Source organism: Pezoporus wallicus, unplaced genomic scaffold, assembly GCF_028554395.1.
Source record: "Pezoporus wallicus isolate ANWC-B61680 ecotype Strahan unplaced genomic scaffold, APGP_CSIRO_Pwel_v1 contig_1739, whole genome shotgun sequence".
Taxonomy (NCBI): Eukaryota; Metazoa; Chordata; class Aves; order Psittaciformes; family Psittacidae; genus Pezoporus; species Pezoporus wallicus.
In genome coordinates this window covers 218,522-237,790 of record NW_026637351.1, presented here as the reverse complement: position 1 = coordinate 237,790, position 19,269 = coordinate 218,522, and the positions used below count along the sequence as shown (strand labels likewise).

The following is a 19,269-nucleotide window of genomic DNA, read 5'->3' as shown; positions in this document are numbered from 1 at the left end:
TTCCTGTTTATGCAGGTCTACGTTCCCTTAATTAAACAAATCTCCAAAAGAAGAGCTACAGAGACATTTTGCAATTATTTTGCAATTATTTTGCATCATTTATGCAATTTGGCACAGAACAGCAGAAATGAAAGCTGTTGTCCTGCAAGTGCCATCTCAGGAAGTGTTCAGCAGTTAGAGTTGCCCACATCACAGTTTTGCCACCAGTACAATAACGCAAGGAGTCTTTTTTTTTTGTTCCAGCAACACTAAAGCAATCAGTTTTCTTCAAAAAAGAATCATTTAGTCCCTTCTGCAATACAGCTCACTCAAGAATCACTGAATGAGGAACCGTTGTGATAAAAAATGGGCCCTCTTTGTGGGAGAGGTAAATAGTGTGGTGTTTGCTCTCACGGAACTGATGGAGGGAACAGGAAACCCAGTGGCTTTAGGTAGAGCTGGTCTCAGTCTCCTCTTCAGGTAGGAAATTACTTTTTTCAGTCCCAGTTTCTCTGATTGTCTGAAAATATCCAAGTGCCTTAAAAAAACCCAATTCTTACTGGATGAATTTTGGTCTTGGAAAATGCAATATTGTCTACGTTTAGTGCCTTCAGCAGTAGAATTTATAAACAGGCGGTTCCATATTTTTTAAATGTTGGTACTCTCAGAAAGCGTTAAAAGGTACTCTCTTCACCATCAGAAGAGTTATTTCTCACTTGCATGCCAGTTACTGGATTCCTTCTTCTCGGCCACTGAAATAAAAACAGAATTCAGGCACCGAACTTGGAAGTGTTTTTCTGTGCTTTGACAACTCAGGGAGGGTATTTCCCACCCTCTGTGAGTTCTGGAGGAATGACTGTACAGTGCTGAACCATAACCTGTCTTTGGCTTCTTTTTGACAACAGCACAGGCAGAGCCTGCATTCTAATCTTCCACAATAGCATTTCTCCAGTTAAATGCTGCATTTGCTCCATGGGTTAATGTCGTCACTGGTGGGTTGACCATCTGCCATCTGTTCTCCTCTGTCAGCTCTTCACAGAAACACATGCCCAGTGAAGGGATCTAGGAAAGAAGTTACCAGCAGAATTAGTAGCAGGGTCATTGTTTTGACAAGAAAGAGGGGACTTTGCTACAGAAGCGATCAGACACTGAGATTGTTCTACGGGGGGGGAGACACCAGGACATTTTGTCACTTTTGAGAAGAACTAAAAAACAGACTGAAGGCCTGTGAGGTGAAAGCTGAACTTGAGTCATCACTGCACATTCATACTTGTGTTTGACACTCAGAATATATTCATGCCTTCTTATGCTTTGACTGCAGTAGTAAAAATATATCTAAAGACTGAATTCTCTGGTTGGTCATACTAGGGCATGTGGTAAGGAAAACTGGGGTGAAGAATTCTGTCACTGGTGATAATACATGAACAGAGTAAACAAAAAACCTTGGCAACCAAGTCTCAAGCACAGGCCCCACTAGTGAAGCTGGCAAAAACCCCTTCTCTGTTCTGTAGCTGAGTGTGAAAGTTGTGAGATTGCAGTGACTTGAAAAACAGTTTCTTAAAGAGTGGCTTCACTGAACATAGCTGCAGATTACGCTCACAGCATCCTGGGTAGGAGAGGGTGGGCTCTTAGCCCCACTTCTAAAGGAAAGAGGCTAGCTCCAAATGGAGAGGTTTCCAAATGTGCCTCATAGAATCACAGAATGGTTAGGGTTGGAAAAGACCTGAAGATCATCAAGTTCCACCCCCCCCTGCCATGGGAAGAGACACCTCACACTAGACCATGTTGCTCAAGGCTCTGTGAAAGCTGGCCTTGAACACTGCCCCATTCCAGTGTCTCACCACCCTCACAGTAAAGAACTTCTTCCTTATATCTAACCTGAACTTCCCCTGTTTAAGTTTGAACCTATTACCCTTTGTCACTATCCTGATGAAGAGTCCCTCCCCAGTATCCCTATAGGCCCCCTTCAGATACTGGAAGGCTGCTATGAGGTCTCCACGCAGCCTTCTCTTCTCCAGGCTGAACAGCCCCAACTATCTTAGCCTGTCTTCATATGGGAGGTCTGTAGGTGTTACCTGGCATTGACTTTCCAGTGGAGTTGGGTGAAAACCTTCTACAAAGTCTTAGCTACTAGTTGCATACTGTTTACCAGGAGAAAATCCTTCTCCGGGCCTACAGAGTTTTGCTAAAACTTCATGAGATTCCGTTTGTAATGAGAAAGCTAATGTCATTGGTACTGGCATGCAGCTACAGTCATGTCTCACTGCGTAAGAAGGCTCCTTTTTAAAAGTATAGTAAAACAAAAAGAAAGCTTCTTACTGTAAAAAAAGTCTTCTTACCTTTCGTACCACCTGGGCAAAGTCTTTGCTGTCTCTGGTGGGGAGCCCTATCAGAGGTCGAGTGAAAGATGCCAAGGAAGAGCCATGGCCCACAATGAGGATGACACCTGATACACCAGGAAAAAACAAAGTAGTAAGGGAGCTGCAGCACTGACGGGTTACCCATCAACTTCTAGATCTTTTTGATAATGTGGCAGGGTGCATTGTCCTGGTCAGAAAAATTCTGCTGTGTTGCAGTCATGACAGCTGGTGAGAGAAAGAAATTGCAAGGAAAAGAGGAAAAGAAAAAAAAAAAGCTTTCCACAAAAGTATATTATCTTATGCAGAGCTGCATCCTGATGTAGCAAGACCAAGTAGAGAGTATACTTTTGCAATTTAGTACTCATCTGTCTTTTAATTTTACTTTTTAATTTCTATCCCATAAATTGCATGTATTTTAATTTAGTGTAGCCCAGGACAAAGTCTCCACCTTAAGCTTTGTGCAGTACCAACAACTCGTGTTAAATGTGTTTCTGTTGGCAAATATCTGCCAGGTCCTGTTGCTGAAGTGCCTGATAGAATATATAAAGACCTGAAACCTTTACCTTTGCTGGGACAGGCAGTGATGATCTGTTTTATAACCGCAGAGCTTCTGCTTACATACTCTTCATAACTTTCCGATGGCACCAGTGAAGAGAGTGGGAAGTTACCCCTGACATTAAAATCACAAATATATGTTAATCTAGATAAATACTTGGACACTGTTAGCACTATTGAATGACTACACTGGAGAAAAGGCACTTGGTTAAATAGATACAGGTTTATCTACTGACTTGGCTGATACACTGCTACCTCATCTTTCACGGAGCATTAGCTTTCCCCCACATCAATTTCCATCAAATCTTATGGCTAAATCTCACAGCTCATAAAGCACCAGATGCAGGGAAACCCATGCTTTAATGAAACTTGTAGATTACAGTGAATATTACTTAAGGTAGGATTCATGCCTAAAAAGAGGTGAGCTTTGAGCAGTTCTGTCAGCAAGGACCACTATAGCCCAGCTACAGACTGCAGACTTACAGAGCCACAGCTCTAGCAATCCTGACCAAGTTCAATCCAAGGCAAGACACTGATGGTGTGAATGCTTTCAATATGTGGTGTCTCAGTGTTAGTCCCCTTAATAAACAAAGCAAATGAAATCAACAAAAACAAGTGAGGCGTATCTACATTAGCTGGACAAATGGATAGTAAAGATTTTCACTCCTAGAGTGAAAGAAAGTGTTTCTAGGGACATTACAATGCACCACTCCTAAGTATCTGAGCACTGCTAGTGAGACCAGGCATTCTTCTTTCTTTTATACACTGGAGCTCTTCATGCACAGAATATTTTCCCCAAAAAGAAGGAGCCAGAGCTTCAAACTGCTTCGAATTGGGACAGCCACGCAGGACCAGTAGGGCTTGGGCTGATGGATGCCACTCACCCTGCCCCAGCCTGGCAGCAGCAGGGAAGAGCCTGCATAGCCCTGATGTGCAGTGGCCAGTGATGCTAAGGGTAGGCAGCTGGGAACAGCGAATTCCCAATGATTGGAGGCTCTGACAGCCTTCTCAGAGATGCAAGACAGGCAAAGTGGGCAGCAGGAGCAGCTATTTGCTGTCTCTCAACAGGCTCCTCTCTTTGATGATGATTAAATCAGTGCTTCTCAGCAACAGAATAAAACTTCACCAAAGTCACTTCATATTTTTCAAGTTGTCCACTTAATCTGTGTTCTCTGGGAATGGGAAGCGTTCATTGCTACAGCTGGCAGTTAGCCGTACATTGTGATACAATACAGCGTGCTAATTCTTTTCTACAAACAACTGCCCCCCTCACCCTGATTTGATTGTCTGCTTATTCAGTGAATAGGCAGGAGTGAGATTAGATTAATATGTTGTAGTAAGGAATGGTATGGCAGTGTATTTTCACAGGTGAGTCCTCAGTACATTATGTCAGCACAAATGGCAGTAATAGAAAGTAGGTGGTAAGAGCATGTGAAAAGCTCATGCTGGGTTGCTAATCATAGCTAATATTAAGCCTGGCTAGGCTGGACAATCTAGATTGGGGTACTCATAACTAGCCTGCTGGATTCCAGGGAGTTATGAGGGGGTCTAAACCCTGCGGTTGGCATTGCTTCAGAGCTTCCCCTCTGAACTTCCCACTGTTCCACATTTGCACACTTTCTCCCAAGGCAAGTGAGTCTGTACTGAAAAAAATAGGAAAACCAGTCTCCTGGTAGTAAAACACACCAGAACACACTATGGTCCAAGAAAATGAAGGATTTTATTCCTTCATGCAATTTCAAATGAAGACACTTGCTTCATTATGTTTCATAATGCAGAAATGCAGTAAGACAACATGTTTCCTTTCCCTCTTTCTTGTACATGTAGGAAACCCCAGAGACGCTGGGGTTTGTTTACTCAGTAATTTCCTGGGTCTGCCTGTGCACTGTGAACACAGAGCAGCCTGGTTTGTGAGCAAGATGAGGAGCTAGATTGAATTGGAGGTTTATCGTTTCCTGCCCTGCTGTGGTTTGCAAGCGCTCAGAAAAGGCATCACCCACCCTCCCCAGATTGTGAAAGCTCCAAAAAGTCCTTGCTAAGCAGAGTATTAATCTTTGAGCAACTCAAACCAAACCAAGCCCCCTCCCTGACCAAATCTGGCACAAACATCAATTATAGTGAAAAGCTGTTATCCTATCTGCCCCCAAAACCAGAAGGATGGATGGTTTCTGTTAGGCTCACCTCCCTCTCCACAGTCCCTGCATAGATCTGCGCAGGGTTGGCCCCTTGCTTTCCCTTCCTCTTGTGTCCATTGCTTCAGTGACACAAACCAGAGACATTTCAGGCCTCAGCCTTCTCCCAGGCTGTGCCACCCTCTGCTATGGGGCAGACCTCTTGCTGCTGCCCTGCAGACCCTCGGCAAAGAGCTTACTAACCTTTTCTAAAGTCACATTTCCCCGTTGCTGAACACCAGCATGTTATCTACCCAAGAGGTTATTCTTCACGTTCCTAAAGTGTGCTTCACATGAGCCAAAGGCAAAAACAAGACTCCTGGTACCTGACACTAATGCCTGTAACACAGCTATGCCTGTGCATGACACAACGTGGGCCTGAGCCAGCAGATCTGAAGGCAACACCACAGCAGGGCTGGTCTTACCGCAAGTTTTGTGTGTGCAGGTGCACCCAGGCGCTACGTACACGCACACTGTCAACTGTGCGTCAGAGCAGCAAAGCTGATTCTTGTTACAAGACAGCTGATAACATCTTACTTTAGGAGCAGATCATGCAGGCTTGAATCAGAATCAGGCTTGACCAGAATCACCCAGCTTTTGCAATGTTCATAATTGTTTATAAAAAGATGAGGAGACAACTCGGGAAAAAATAAAATACTTTAACAGTTACATATGGAGCAATTACCTGTAACTTGCATCTATTTTGTAAGATGCTTCTACCAGTTCTGTCACAGTCATGAAGCTAGGAATTACTCTGCTTGCTTCCCACTTGGTCCATTCAAACAGTCCTGGTTCCACCCTGATTTTGACTTTTTGATCTAATTTAAGCCCTGCAAGAACAAGAAATGTTACCTAACAAGAGGAAGGTACACTCAAGTGTTACACTCAGGCTAAACATTCTGCCTTGTTTGCTATAATACTTTCATCAATGAAAATGAATTACTTTCAAACAAAAGAGGGTGATGTTGATTAAATGAAGCCACCATTACATTGTCTGACTAATGTTAAGGCATACAAATTATTACATTACCATCATCACCATCGGTATTATTTTTATTACCGGAGCTTTCTTGTGATGATCTGCAAGGTACAGAAGAGAACAGAAGAAAATGCCCCAGTAATGTTACAATCTGAATAAACTTCAGATGGGAAATGTTTTTGTGATTTTTATGTAGCATTTTGCTCAGTTGTCCTTGGTGGGGCACTACATTGTCCTACAGGTCTCAAAATGGAATCCTCTTATCAAAAGACACGTTCTTTTTTTGATTATTCTCAAGAGAGGTTACTGAGAAGAACTTTGTTTCTTCTAGTTCCCAGAAAAAATACACTCCTATCATAATTCTGATGAAAACATAGTAATGAGCTGTGAACCTGACAGATGTGTTGGAGGGGACAGAAGAGGAAAAAAGAAGAGAGGAAGGGGAAGAAAGAGAAGGAAAGAGGTTCTGCAAAACAAAGGAATGAAAATAGTTTGGCTTGCAAATACAAATGCTTTCAGAAGAAAGCTGTCTTCCCTGATTCACATAGATACCCTTCAGAGTACTGGAAACATCTGCTTTTTGGCTCAGAACATTATATGAAAAAGGTGGCAGTGGTGATCAGGTGAGCAGGTATTAATGTTGAATTCAACCTGATGTGAAACGCCTCTATTTCATATAAAATTAGATTCCTTTTTAAATAGTGAGGACTAGAGTTAATACTCTGCAGACCATACACATGGCAGCAGGTTTATTACCAGCGAGACAAACCCACCTTGTCTTCCTTGCTTTAATATAACAACAAATAACCACAAAGCAGTACAGCTTCTTAGTTGCTCATCTCAGAGACTACACAGAAGTCTGACAAAGACATTTTCACTGTGGCAAAAGCACCCGGCTGCTTTCGCTACCTTACCCTGCAGTATGTGTTGAGCTGTCTGTATGCAGCGGAGCGCAGGTGATGAGTACACATAGCTGACTGTCACCTCCTGGTCCAGCAGAGCTTCTCCTGGTTGGGAACAGCAAAGCGAGTTGCTCTTTTACAAATCATGACAGATGAGAAACTACCACAAAATGCTCTCTGCAGAAAACAGTTTGGATTTTTTCAGTTTCATTGACATGGAATACATTGACAGTAATTTTTTCACACTACTGGCCTACTGAGCCCACTAAAAAGCTCATTCTGGTGGCAGCAGCAAGTTTAAAATGAGTGCTGGAGAGGTAATTGCTGAAGATTCACTCAATCTCCATGCAGCAGTGAGTTAGACGTTTGCTTGTCCACATATATCTGAATCAGAGACAAGCATCTGCACCAGACTTGCATTGTTACAGTAGGCACAATTGCTCAGGGAGCAGAAACAGCTTCATCTGGTGAGTGAATTGGGTCAGACTAATTTTCTTTGCCAGGAACTGGTAGAATGGGTCTCAAAGACAAGCAATCAGTGCTTCTAGGAGCTTTTTCTACTACAAAGCCAGTATGAGCTTTTGCAGATAATGAAAGCCTGCTTCCAAATCCCATACATTTGCAGTAGGGTATTATCCAGCTTACCTATAAGCCTTGACTGGAAAATACCACAGCAAGACAAAGGAGGATCATATTCAAAATGCTTCATGCTGTCTTTCCGCTTTGGCAGGGTTGAAGGGAAGTTCAGATCTGCTCTGTAGTATTTTCCTGAAATGAAGTGAGACATTTTACTGTGTCGCAAGGGAGGCAGCAGCCTCAGGTGGCATTTTATTACAACGGCTTTGTTTCTTCTGAATAGTTGGATGGCTGGTTCTGAAAACTCAGCGCAGAGTGATGTCTTGACTGGTAAATGGAACAGGTCAAAGCCCATTCCCTGGCCAAGAGGGCAAGTGATGAAGAGCATCTGCCCAAGGAACTAATCTCTCTTCCCTCCACCTCAAGGACCCATGCTGCCTGTCCACTGGGGCCAGACTGTGGTCTGCACTCACTTAGTTTGGGGGATCATGGGGCAGTGCCTGAACTCAGATGCCTACAGGTTTATTTTAGTACTACAAATAGTCTATCTCGCGTTTGAAAAAAAAAAACCCAGTCACTGCTATTACCATCATGTTTTAAGGTCACAACACTGGCTTGGGAAATCACCTGTCCTAACAAAACAGCACCTCTTTGGCAAGCTCTGAAAGAGCAAATATAGGGGAGAAGAGATGGGACAGGAATTTGTGATAATCCAGCTTTTTGGCGCTCAAATGAAACAAAAATCCACTCCACATTGATATTTTTCTACCATTGCCAATATCATGAAAATCAGCATTCCCACCAAAGAAATATGAAACCAATGAACTGGATATGCAGCCAGAAGGTACTACCTTAATATCCACTGTGAATTTCACACACTTAACGTAGGAGATCTCCAGCATAACGAAGGAGTCCTTCAGCACAAAACTCTCCCTTCTGAACTCCCACCTTCTTGTTCCCCTCTTCCCTCTTGACACATATTTCCCTGTTCTGGGTCAGCTTTCTTCATCTCAAATTTTTTTTTTTTTTTTGTTTGTTTGTTTTTTTGAGAGGGGGTCTAGAAATCCAGTTTTTAATTTAGATCAGTGCTGACATTTCCACCATTGTTTGCTCTTGCTTTTTTTCCCCAGGTTTGACTAGTGTTATACAGTGACTCTGATCAACAGACCGTGGTTCTGACTGGGAGGGGTCTGACAACCACCACCTTGTGTAATGAGCAGTAGAGATCCTGTGTTGGACAGACATCCGTCAGTATCGCAAGAGCTTTGCTTGTTCTGCAGAGTTTATGCAACATAAACATGAAGGACTTGAGGACATTATGAACTGGTTCCATGCCGGTCAAAGCTACTGTATCTGATTTGCAATGTTACTCTCTCATTTGCTCAGTGTCTACATTTACATGTAGGAGATGGAGTCTTTTGCATCCATCACCAGCGTTAATTGGTTCTGATTTGCTAAGATCCTCCTATCATCTTACTCACCATCTGCAGTTAAGCACTGTTGAAGCCAAGATTTGCCAAAGACCTGATCAACTCTTTCCCCATGGCGCATCACCAGCAAGCCTCTCCGCAGGGTGGCATTCTGAGACATCTGTGCAAAAAGGGTTTTTCATTAAGATATTATATATAATATGCATGAAAAGTCTGGATTCCTGGATACTGTCTGACAGAGGAAGGAAGAGCAGACCTGTCCTGGGATGTTTGTAACAAGTGAAGAGGAGGAGAGAAAGGAGCTGCTACAGTTGATGTTGTGCTAAAGATAGGCAATAAGCCTGGCTGGCTCCCCACTGAAGGCAAATGAAAGATTCCTGACCTTCATGGGATACAGATTAAGTTTTAACTCTGGGTTTACAGTAATGAAAGGTAGTGCTGATAAAAGATTTTTTAATTCCAGTATGTGAAGGAATTATAATTTTAATATACAATATATAGCTGATATAAACAAAAGAGGGCAACTAGCCAAGATTTAAGTGATAATGCTCTTCTCTACACCAGGACTAGCACTAAGCTTGTCCTTCTTTTGCAAATGAAATGCTACTTGTACATTTTCATACCTGTGTGGCCAAGTCAACAGTGAACCCAGATATCTTCTGAGGCCACTTTTTAACTCAGACTGTATGTAATTACAAAGAAGTTCTAAGTAGTTTGGGGTTAGTATACAATGCACGTTAAATACAGATGAGAAGATAAAGAGGCATGGGTCAAAGGTTTTAAATCTTTTTCAACAGTAACCCATTGCAGCGTTACTGCTGCAGCACTGAGTTTAGTGATGTGTATCTACAGTTGCAGGGAAGGGAATTCTTAAGAAGTGGTATGAAATTTATACTCGTGTATTCTGCTAAACACTATTGCATTTCTGCCATGAAACAGAAATCAACTGCCACAAGATCAGATTTAAAACTAAGATTTTGTGGTTTTGCTCTTCTGCTTGTGAGGAACCCAGAGGCCAGAGAAACTCTAGACTGGAGGTGTTCACGTTGCAAAACATGTTCCTCAGGCCAAGCGGTGGCTCTGCCACAGATTTGAGCTAGATAAGAAAGGCCAAGAGCAGTCAATAGTCTGTGGAAGGATGAGTGAGTCATGTGGAAGTTTCTGTCTTACTGTCTTACACACAGCATCCTGGGACACCCCAGGATGGAAGTCCCTTCAGGGTGCCCTCACGTTTCTCTTATGTTAACACAAATGAATGCAGGGTTATCCCCCAGCACAGTGAGAAGAGAGGCCATGGGGCCAACAAGTCCAAAGGGGTTTCTGCAGCATGTCAGTGTTCCAGAAAGGACCATCTTAGCAACCCTGACAGAGCAAATAAGGCAATGCAGGTGCAAATGTGCTGCAGGTAAAATAAAAATCCTCATTTGTTTTGTTCTTCCTACCAAAAGGCAAGTGGAAAACCTGTGAAAAAAATGATGTATGTTGATTTTGAAACTGGGACAAAGATGCAATCCCATCAGTGCTGCTATCCCTTCCAGCTAGTTGCTCTCTTGCTGCAGTTCTATGCAGTTATTTGCATTAGCTATGTATCTAAAAATAGAAAAGAAGCTGAAAGATTTAAATGTGCTAAGATCTGGGACTATGTAAGCCACCAAGGTGACATGCATAGAATTTGGCCATAAAAGTAACAATGAACAATCAGCATAATTCCATTTTAGTTACTCTGCTATAAACTATATGGGACTCAGGGGAGGTTGTGGCTATGTCTCACTTGTCAGACTTGTTGCCATACCTTTGCACAGCTTACCCAGTAAGGCTTGTGCACAAAGAAACCTGAGTAGAGAACTCATGCATTATGCTATTAGGACACGAAGGAAAATAGCTTTATGAAAGAAGGTAAGAGTAATATACATCTTATGCATTTCAAAATATTTATGAACTATTGTAACATACCATAAGAGCATATGAATGTGTGGATATATGTATATGTGCATTACAGCATAACATGAAAATGTGAGGAAGAACAGGGAAGATATTATTAAATTTACTAAATGCTTTTAATTAATAGCATACCTACAGAAGCACATGGCAAAGATAAGAAATGGAAAAAACCCAGTTACCTGAAGAGAAAGTACCTTGGTTAAGCTCCTTAACATACTAGGACTTTGGACTTCTCCATTCGTCTTTACATTAGTTTCATTTTCAGTTTGAGTGAAGAGTCTTGAAGCCGTTACAAAAACATATTCCCTGTAGAAGAAACAGAAGCAACGCACACACACACAAACATACGGACACACACACACACAAATAGAAGGGATTTTTAAGTAATGATTTTGTCTACAGGCACATGTAAGTCAGGATTCCTGTTCCATTCAATATTTTTTGCAACCCACTTCATCACTTTGCTCTTGATTTAGAATAAACCCAGTAAAAATGAGGTTAAATTCTATGAACTGATGGCATGTATTGGATGCAGCTCTGCTGAAGTGTGATCTTCAAGCAAGAAATACTACCTGGTTGCCTCCCCTCTGTCTCTGAAGACTCAGCAAGAAGTACACCTAGACCTCGCTCCCTAGAAAAACCAGCTCTAATCTACAAATAGCATCAGCTGTGCTGACAGCTGCAAAGTACAGGAAGCTAGGTAGATGCCTGCTGATAAAGAGCAAGTCAACAAGACAAGGGTAGGCTCAAGGTGGTGGAGTAACCTTTTTGTGGTTTCATTTCCAGTTGACTTTCCAAGCTCTTGAAATGAAAAAAAAACAAAGAAAGCAGTGAGCCAGGCTGGAGGCTCAGCATGGAGTTTTAAAATTCATTAGGATATTCAGATTGTTCAAGAGCAAATAGGGGTCATCCCTTGGGCATCTTAACAAATGAACTCCGGGTGTCTGTGGGTGTGTGTCTTGTCTTTCAGAAGCCTCAGCACCCCACCCAGACCCCCAGGACCCCATTCTGCTCTGCCAATGCTGCCTTCAGCTCCCTCCTAGCACCCCACCGCTCATGGTTAGGAGGAAGACTGCCACAGCTCCCTAGCAGCAAAAGCAGCTGATGTAAAGCAAAACCCCAATTTACCTGTGCTTAACCCACGTGTCTGACTCGTTGGCCCTCTCAGTGTAGTTTTCAGGAAGAAAACCCCTGCAGCCTGTCCGATGTGAGGTCCCGATCACCCAGCCTTTGCTCACGTCAGACTGCTCCGTCGGGTCAACATAGATGAAGTCTCCAGCACTGATCATGAGTTCATCGATGTTCTGGGGCTTATACTGGAAGAGGGCCCTCAGTGTCTGGGTGAAACACACGGCAGGGTCAGGCTGATGCCCAGAGCCTGCTGCTGCCCCAGCCACAGCAGTTCAGGGGATGCTTGTCCAAATCTCTGCTGGACATAGCAATCAGTACTGTTTTCTACTCTACAATGTGCTTTTTAATGGCACTTGGGCAGAGAAAAAGGAAGACACTACCACATTTGCAGTACGTGTAAAAATAGGCACTTGGTTTTCATAAAAACACTTTTTTCCTGTAGCTGGTACAGACTATTTGAGAGCAAACATAGCAAAACTGTTATCAGCTATTTTTGTGATTACTTGCAGCTCTCCTGAGTGTGACCAAAATCCAATGCGAGACTTGCAATATACTGACTAAAAAATGTTGATCATTCCATAACTTAATTTTGGAAATTAAAACTGGAAAAATGTTGACTAGTTTGAACTAAGAGTCTGTTAAGCAAAAAATCACCAAGAGTCTGTTAAGCAGAAAATCAGCAGCAAGAACTGTGCCCTGCTCACTGATACTTAATCTGAGTTTTTGTCATGGCTGAAACAATCAAGAAAACTAATTTTGCTGAATGCACTTTAACTGCAAAGCTGTGACCTGACAAATCCTAGCAAATACTCAAGGATCATCATTTCCTGTCTCTTTTAATTTCTCGTGTGATAGTAAGATTATTTTTTTCTGCTGGAGTTTGGAAGTAGACCTTGCTGACATTCAGGTCAAGCAGCCCACCATAAAGGTATCTTCTACTGATTCGTGAGTACAGTTTTTCAACCCTAAGAGGTACTTGAAACAACCATTTTTTTAAAATGCTGAACTGTGCATGAACAGATTTTCTTCATGAAAAAAAGTCATGGTGACCACAGGCTCAGGAAATCAAGTAAGTCTGATGATGGTACCTGGTAATGCACAAAACGCATGTCCCGTGAGTAAAGTGCAGCTACCCACTGGCAGGTCTCCTCTGGGTTAATGCATTTGGCCAATTGTTCCAAAGTCTTCTGATGGTGAGGATAAAACTTGTGAGACAAGGTAAGGTGGAGCTGCTTGAGGCAGGGCTTCACATGGCAATCTAGGAATGAAACAATCACTTCACAGCACAGAAGCAAAGGTCATTTAAAGCTCTTCTTGTTTTGTCCTGCATGCTTTGCATGATGCAGGAAATACCATAGTAATTAGTAGTAGAGTAGGTCACAGATTTGATGAATAATGGTTTTGCAGAACATCACGGTTTCGATTAAGCCAATATAATCCACAAATCAGGACTGGATTTGCTCCCTGGCTTCAACCAGGAAAAAAAGATGAACAGGGCTTGAATTCCTCTCCAAGTCTGAAATGTCTTGAATTTATTTCTCCCAGATGAAGCTATGCTGGGGCTGTGTCTCCTCAGTCTCCATTGGTGATACAGGGTCCTTTGGATGTCACTAGAGTGGGGATTAGAATCTATTTCTCAGGGATGCAGTCTGGCCACCAGTCTGGGAACAGGGAGTATTATATCCCTGCCCATTTTGGATACCCTGTTGGATGGCTTATCAAGTTACACTGCCAACCATTTCAGCTTCTAGACAAAAACACTGTGTCTTTGAAGTCTACACCATGTTCCCCTAGCCATGCTGTTTTCAAATCTGCATGAGGAAAGGGTGCTTGCTGGCAGTAAAACACCAGCTGAGCTTCCAGAGAGACATGGGAGATGTTTTCAGTACCATGCCTAAGCATATGTGCTATGACTCACTCATTTTCCCACCAATGCTTGTCCTACCTGCCACAGCTGAAGCTTCTGAGGAGAATGCCTGAGCAAACTCTTTGAGGATATTTGCATGTTTGTCATCAATGAAGAAGCCAAGGTAACTGGTGGATGAATGTAATAATAAGGAAACGGATGGTGGAAACCGTAGTGAAAAGCTTTCACCGACTCTCTTTAAGGTGTCATACAGTAATTCCACTTTCTGGTCTTCACACTGAAAGAAAATATGAGGAGCATGTTTTATCCACGGGCTCAACAGCCATATCGTAGCCTGTGTTTTACAGTAGTACCAGAAAACAGTGCACGCTTTAGACTTCCTGAGAAAGACACACAACTAAGAACTTGCCTGAAATTCCTGCTATTGAAATTAGTAATTCTGAACAATTTGATCAGCACACAGTATCCTGGTGCTACAATAGGAGATGGAGCCTTCTACTAGGAAACGTGTCTAGCCAGGGTAGGACAGAACCAAAAGATTTTACCATCTGACAGGTGTTCAGTAGCCTGTCTGAAAATAGGCTGGGATCATGATTTTCCATTTCAGTTCTAAGTAAGAAATTGTGTTATTGTTGTCCTACAGTCCTTTAGCTGACATTGTTCCTACTAAAGCTTCAAGATCTGAGATGCTGAGCAACATACCTAGCAAAATTCATAAGGCATCTTTGTCATTATGATCCTTAATGCTCTAATCACAGCAAATTAGATTGTACGGAACCGTGCTCCCACAAAAAATATGGCAATTAAGTAATTTATGAAGCAAAGAGACAAATAAGGAATTTGTACCATGCAGCCCAAGACAGGAATGTTAACAATGCTCCATTTCTGGGCTGCTTTATTCTCCTCCATAGAGCTATTTGCTCCATTTAGTCATTACACTGGGTCAAGCAAGTGCAAGCGTGGAGGCACTGCTGTCTGTTTCAGTGCATCTCTGCTGCAGCTGATGTTCATCTCCCGCACCATCAATATGTGAAACCTGGATTCCAGGTGGCTCCAGAGTTTTTCCAGGGCAATAGCTCCTTGCTGGCCTTTGATAATAAGCACATTCACCTATGCAGAAGCAGTTTTGCTGGGAAGTTCTGTAGGGGCTCACCAGCAATCAGAAGGGCACTTAGGAGAACAGTAGCATCTCTAGAACCAGAAAACAGCCTTCCAGGAGTCCAACTCAGGAGCCAAACTTCCATGTCAAATTATTGACAAAGTGACTCTGTTGGACTACACTCTGTCTCCCCTTGCTCCTTCCACCCCTGTGCATTCTGCTTCTCTCTTTTTCAGAACATCCAAGCTTCAATAGAAAGGGTAAAATCTGGGACGCACCACCGTAGCAGTGACCTTCTGGTTGGGGCTCTCTGGGGAAAGCAGGAGTTTCCCTGAGATTCTCATAGGCATAATACCATAGTTGTCTACATCCTCTGATAATGCTGTCACTATTTCACATCTGGCTGAAGGCAGACACTCCTGCCCTGGCCATGAAGGTTTAACATCCTAGGTTGATGCAGCAATGGGCATGGTCTCCAAAGCCGGCCGATAGCTGTATGTTGGCAGGACAATGTGTAGACTGGACTGCAAAGGGTTGCTCTAGGTGGATGCTAGACATGAATCACTCAGCTACCCTGAAGCATCCCACTGGCATCAGCATTCAGTGTTTAGGTACACCAAGGCCTAAGGTGGGTAACTAAAGTGGGTGGTGGGAAGAAAGCCCCTGGTGCCTAACACAGGGTCTGAGCATTCAAATATTAAGCAGGCACGGGTCATGTCAGTTTGATCTCCGAGGAGAAGTTCTGGTGTAAGACAATGGCAGGCAGTCCAGTTCCATCAGTAACTTATATGTGATACTTGCACACATTTTGTGCCTTACCGTGAAGAAATCGCAGAGAGTGATGTGTGGAAAAACCTCATGGGCTCTGTTTTTCCCGCACTGGCGTTTGCTCTCCTTCCAAAACTCTAGCAGGTAGTTATTCAAGCAGCCAGTGGGGCACAGGTAAAGAGCATACTCCTGGGGGATTGGGTCCTCCAAAGAGGGATCATTGCAGTGAGAGTGCAACCTGAAATCAAGAGCATGTCACAGAGGATAAGTGTGTGCACTGCTTACTCTTGTTTCCTGTGGTTGAAGGCAACCATAGCAGAGACCAGAAAAAGGAAATACAAAGTTGTTGTTTTCTTACAAATGAAAAGGTAAAATAAAAACTCATTACAAATTTTCTCTGTGAAGTACTAGGTAATGGAGATTTTTTTTTTCTGCTAATTTTTGTGTACTTTACATTTTACGATGTGCTTTCAATTCTTTCAACCTCTGAAAATGGAAGACAACAAAAAAAAAAAAAGATTTTTTTAGGGGTTTTGAGTTATTTTTCATCTTTTTCATGATTGGAAACAGAGGACTGGAGGGGGAAAAAAACCAACATGTAGCAAATATTTAAGAATGAGAAAATAAAAGCTAACTGAAGATTTTAAAAACACTCAAGAAGAGCAAGTCTTTTTATTCAGCCCTGATAAAGGCAAACAAGACAAATCAGAAAATGCACAAGCAAAGATCAGAAACTTATATCCCATGTAATTATATCCTTCACCTTGCTTTTCCTATGCTGTATGTTTGGTTTTGCGGCTGTTGGATTAGGAGTGATTCTTGAAAAGCATGGTAGCATCCGGAACAAAAGAATACTGGGGAAGAACACGCCATACTCAAACGTGTCCTCTGGCTTTTCATGTACAAAAAAAAAGAAAAAAGCAACCAAACAGAGGTGGGGAAGAAAGTCTACGACAAAAGACAGATTTTTTGTTATGGCAGATAACTTCATATTCAGTGACAGAATCAGCACATGAAGAAGGGTTTTCAGCCAGGTTTAACGCAAAAGCGCTTAGTAGAAATCACAGGTACTTACCATTTTGCAGCCTCTTCTACTGTCTTTTGTCCAGTAGCAGCCAAGGCTTTTTGACTAAAATAGAAACCAAAATGGATTCCTCAGAATGATAGAAGGTAAAATCCTAGAAATTAAAGCATGGACATGCTGTCATCACCAAGCTTATTTTCCAGCACAGGCAGGACCTCTAACACGTAGCTAATGCCTGGCAAATATTAATGTTCTTGAAGCCCTCCAAACAGTATTTTCCACAGCAAGTCTTTAATTCTTTGAAGACTGGTAGCCTGTCCTCCTCACAGGATATCATCCTGTGTATTCTGGAGGTGTTTCCTCCACAGCCCTGCTGACCATAAAGATTTCCTTAGGGTTGGGTAAACCAAGGCTGAGGCAGGTGAATCTCCCCACCTCCTCCACTCTGGTGAGACTCCACTTGGAGCTCTGCATTCAGCTTTGGGTTCCCCACGTAAGAAGGACATGGACAGGTTGGAGTGAGCCCTTAGAGTCAGGAGATTATTATCCTGTGACTATACATTCTATGCTTCCAAGATGAGCAGTGAATATCAAAAGATGATGCACAGAATAAATTCTGAAAATACCCATTTCTCTTAAATAGTAGGGATAAGCCTTTGAAAATCTCTATTAAAACTAGTGTATTTACTGAGAGAATGAACTATTTCTTCCCTAAAGCAGAATTTGCTGACACACATTCAGTTCTGTGTAAGCACCAGGGAAGGCCCATTTTGTTGATCAGATGCTTAGCTTGTCCATCACATATTTGGTCTTTATTCTTTGGGTAAACGTTACTTTGGCCTGCTGATTCTACGTTATGAGAGGTTTTGTAATAGTTCCATCCAACCTCTTTTTCCTCAGGCTAGAAATTAACAAAAGAACAGTTTTTCAGTACTTCCATTTACGGGTCAATCCTGGAGCTACAGAGACAGCTAAGAGGTTTTATAAAAACACAATCAACATTTTGAAGGTCTTAAAGTCAATAAAAATGAATATATTAAAAATAAAGTGCTTTTGGACATTTTGTCATTTTATGTCGATTTGCATAGTACTTCTGCCACTGCTTCTTGATTTCAATCTGGGAAGCACAAAGCTATCTTAGAAACAGCAGAAAGTGTTTAGAAGGGGATTTGAAGAACATTACATACAGGACAAAAAAAAAATTGAAATCTAGCCATTACTTTGGGGTGGCCAAACTTACAGCATTACTAGAGAAATGATGAGCTATGTTCTCAGCTGAAATTCCACTGTGCATAACCTGGAACAAGGGACCCACAGTTTCCTTGTAAACTGTGCACATTGTGTCTAAAGTTGATGCGCTAAACACAGCTATTCCTTAAAAAGCATCCCAGCATTTATGAATGGAGCCTTTTCAACTTGCTTAATTTTCAGTCCGAAGGGAGAGATATTGCTCTGCTTTCTAAAATACTTTTATGAGGGGTTTTTTGACATATAAATATCTGTTTTTTGAACTATTTGAACTAAAGTGTCCATATTTGTCCTTCAGAAGCTGGAAAATCCTCCCCAGAACTTCCTTCTGCAGCTAGAATGATGTCTGGGGGAGGAGTGACTGCCATATTTCTTTTTCATTAGCTTGGTTAACTGCCACCAGTTAATCTCTTACCCGCCCGTGGTTACCAAGAATAGTGCCTTATTCTTTACTATTATATTTTCCAGGTACAAAACACTTTTGGAACAAGATCCTGATTCAAGATGGGAAAAAAAATTGACGGACTTATGTGGCATCTTTTTAAGGAAAGCTTACTGTTTTAAAACAGTTCCCAGTGACAAAACCCAGTAGGAGGTCTCTGCTAGGCCTGAAAAAAACTTTGAGTTGAAGTTAAATCCTCATTTAAGTCCCTTATAACAACAGTGAGAAGCAGAAAAAATGAAACACGATATATCTCAAGAGCAAATTACGGACTTCAACTTTTTAACTCATTGTGGATCCTCTCAACCTGAAGATGTGGAAGGACATGAATTTTCACATATACATGATATTTATAGAAATGGATACAAAGCAGGGTGGATTTTTTTAGCAATATAAGCAATACACACTGTTTTACAAGAAATTAAAAGCAAGACAGGTCTGATCCCTGTATAGGGACACCACCCCAGGTTGCAGCATGCTCTCTTGATGAAAAAAAGCAAGCTGCCAGCTATCAGGATCTTATGAGAAATATCTCTTATTTTAAATACCTTTAACTGTGCAAAGCAGCCAAACACATTACTCACGCAATATGAGCTGGGAATCCTTTGGCAAGGAGAGACTCAAGGAGTACAGAGGTGCTTCTGCTCCTCTGCTTGTTGGACACCTTTGCGTACAGCTGTGTCTCAGCCACCGCCATCTCCTCCACACTTCTCCTGACTGTGTGATAAGAAATTGTAAGATGGGAGGAGGATGGGAGGGAATAAGAAAATGAGAGAGAAAGAGGCAACTAAAATACA

General features: G+C 42.2%; 1 protein-coding gene across 3 annotated transcripts; it reads right to left on the bottom strand.

Annotated features, from left to right (window-relative positions):
- Positions 1-338: 338 nt before the first annotated feature.
- Positions 339-19,269, bottom strand: UBASH3A (ubiquitin associated and SH3 domain containing A). 3 transcript variants are annotated; one of them, XM_057404990.1, is made up of 14 exons: positions 19,057-19,268; positions 16,834-16,887; positions 15,810-15,996; positions 13,970-14,168; positions 13,113-13,282; positions 12,022-12,230; positions 11,073-11,199; positions 9,004-9,112; positions 7,592-7,714; positions 6,959-7,051; positions 5,751-5,895; positions 2,903-3,009; positions 2,319-2,425; positions 339-1,041 (listed from the first exon to the last, which is right to left on the bottom strand). In XM_057404990.1, exons 1-14 carry the CDS (start codon positions 19,167-19,169, stop codon positions 904-906), a joined length of 1,881 nt encoding a protein of 626 aa, XP_057260973.1. In that variant the 5' UTR covers positions 19,170-19,268; the 3' UTR covers positions 339-903. The 3 variants fall into 3 exon arrangements, with proteins under 3 accessions (XP_057260973.1, XP_057260974.1, XP_057260975.1); XM_057404991.1 differs by having other exon boundaries at positions 11,088-11,199; XM_057404992.1 differs by lacking the exon at positions 2,319-2,425 and having other exon boundaries at positions 19,057-19,269.

Excerpts from the sequence above, each read along its gene's own strand:
- UBASH3A (XM_057404990.1), bottom strand. The coding sequence starts at position 19,169 with ATGGCGGTGGCTGAGACACAGCTGTACGCAAAGGTGTCCAACAAGCAG. Across the intron at positions 14,169-15,809 it reads CTCTCTGCGATTTCTTCACG|TGTGAAGACCAGAAAGTGGA; the intron begins GTAAGGCACAAA and ends ATTTTCTTTCAG. Across the intron at positions 9,113-11,072 it reads CCAAGGTACTTTCTCTTCAG|ATGTCTCAGAATGCCACCCT; the intron begins GTAACTGGGTTT and ends CTTTTTGCACAG.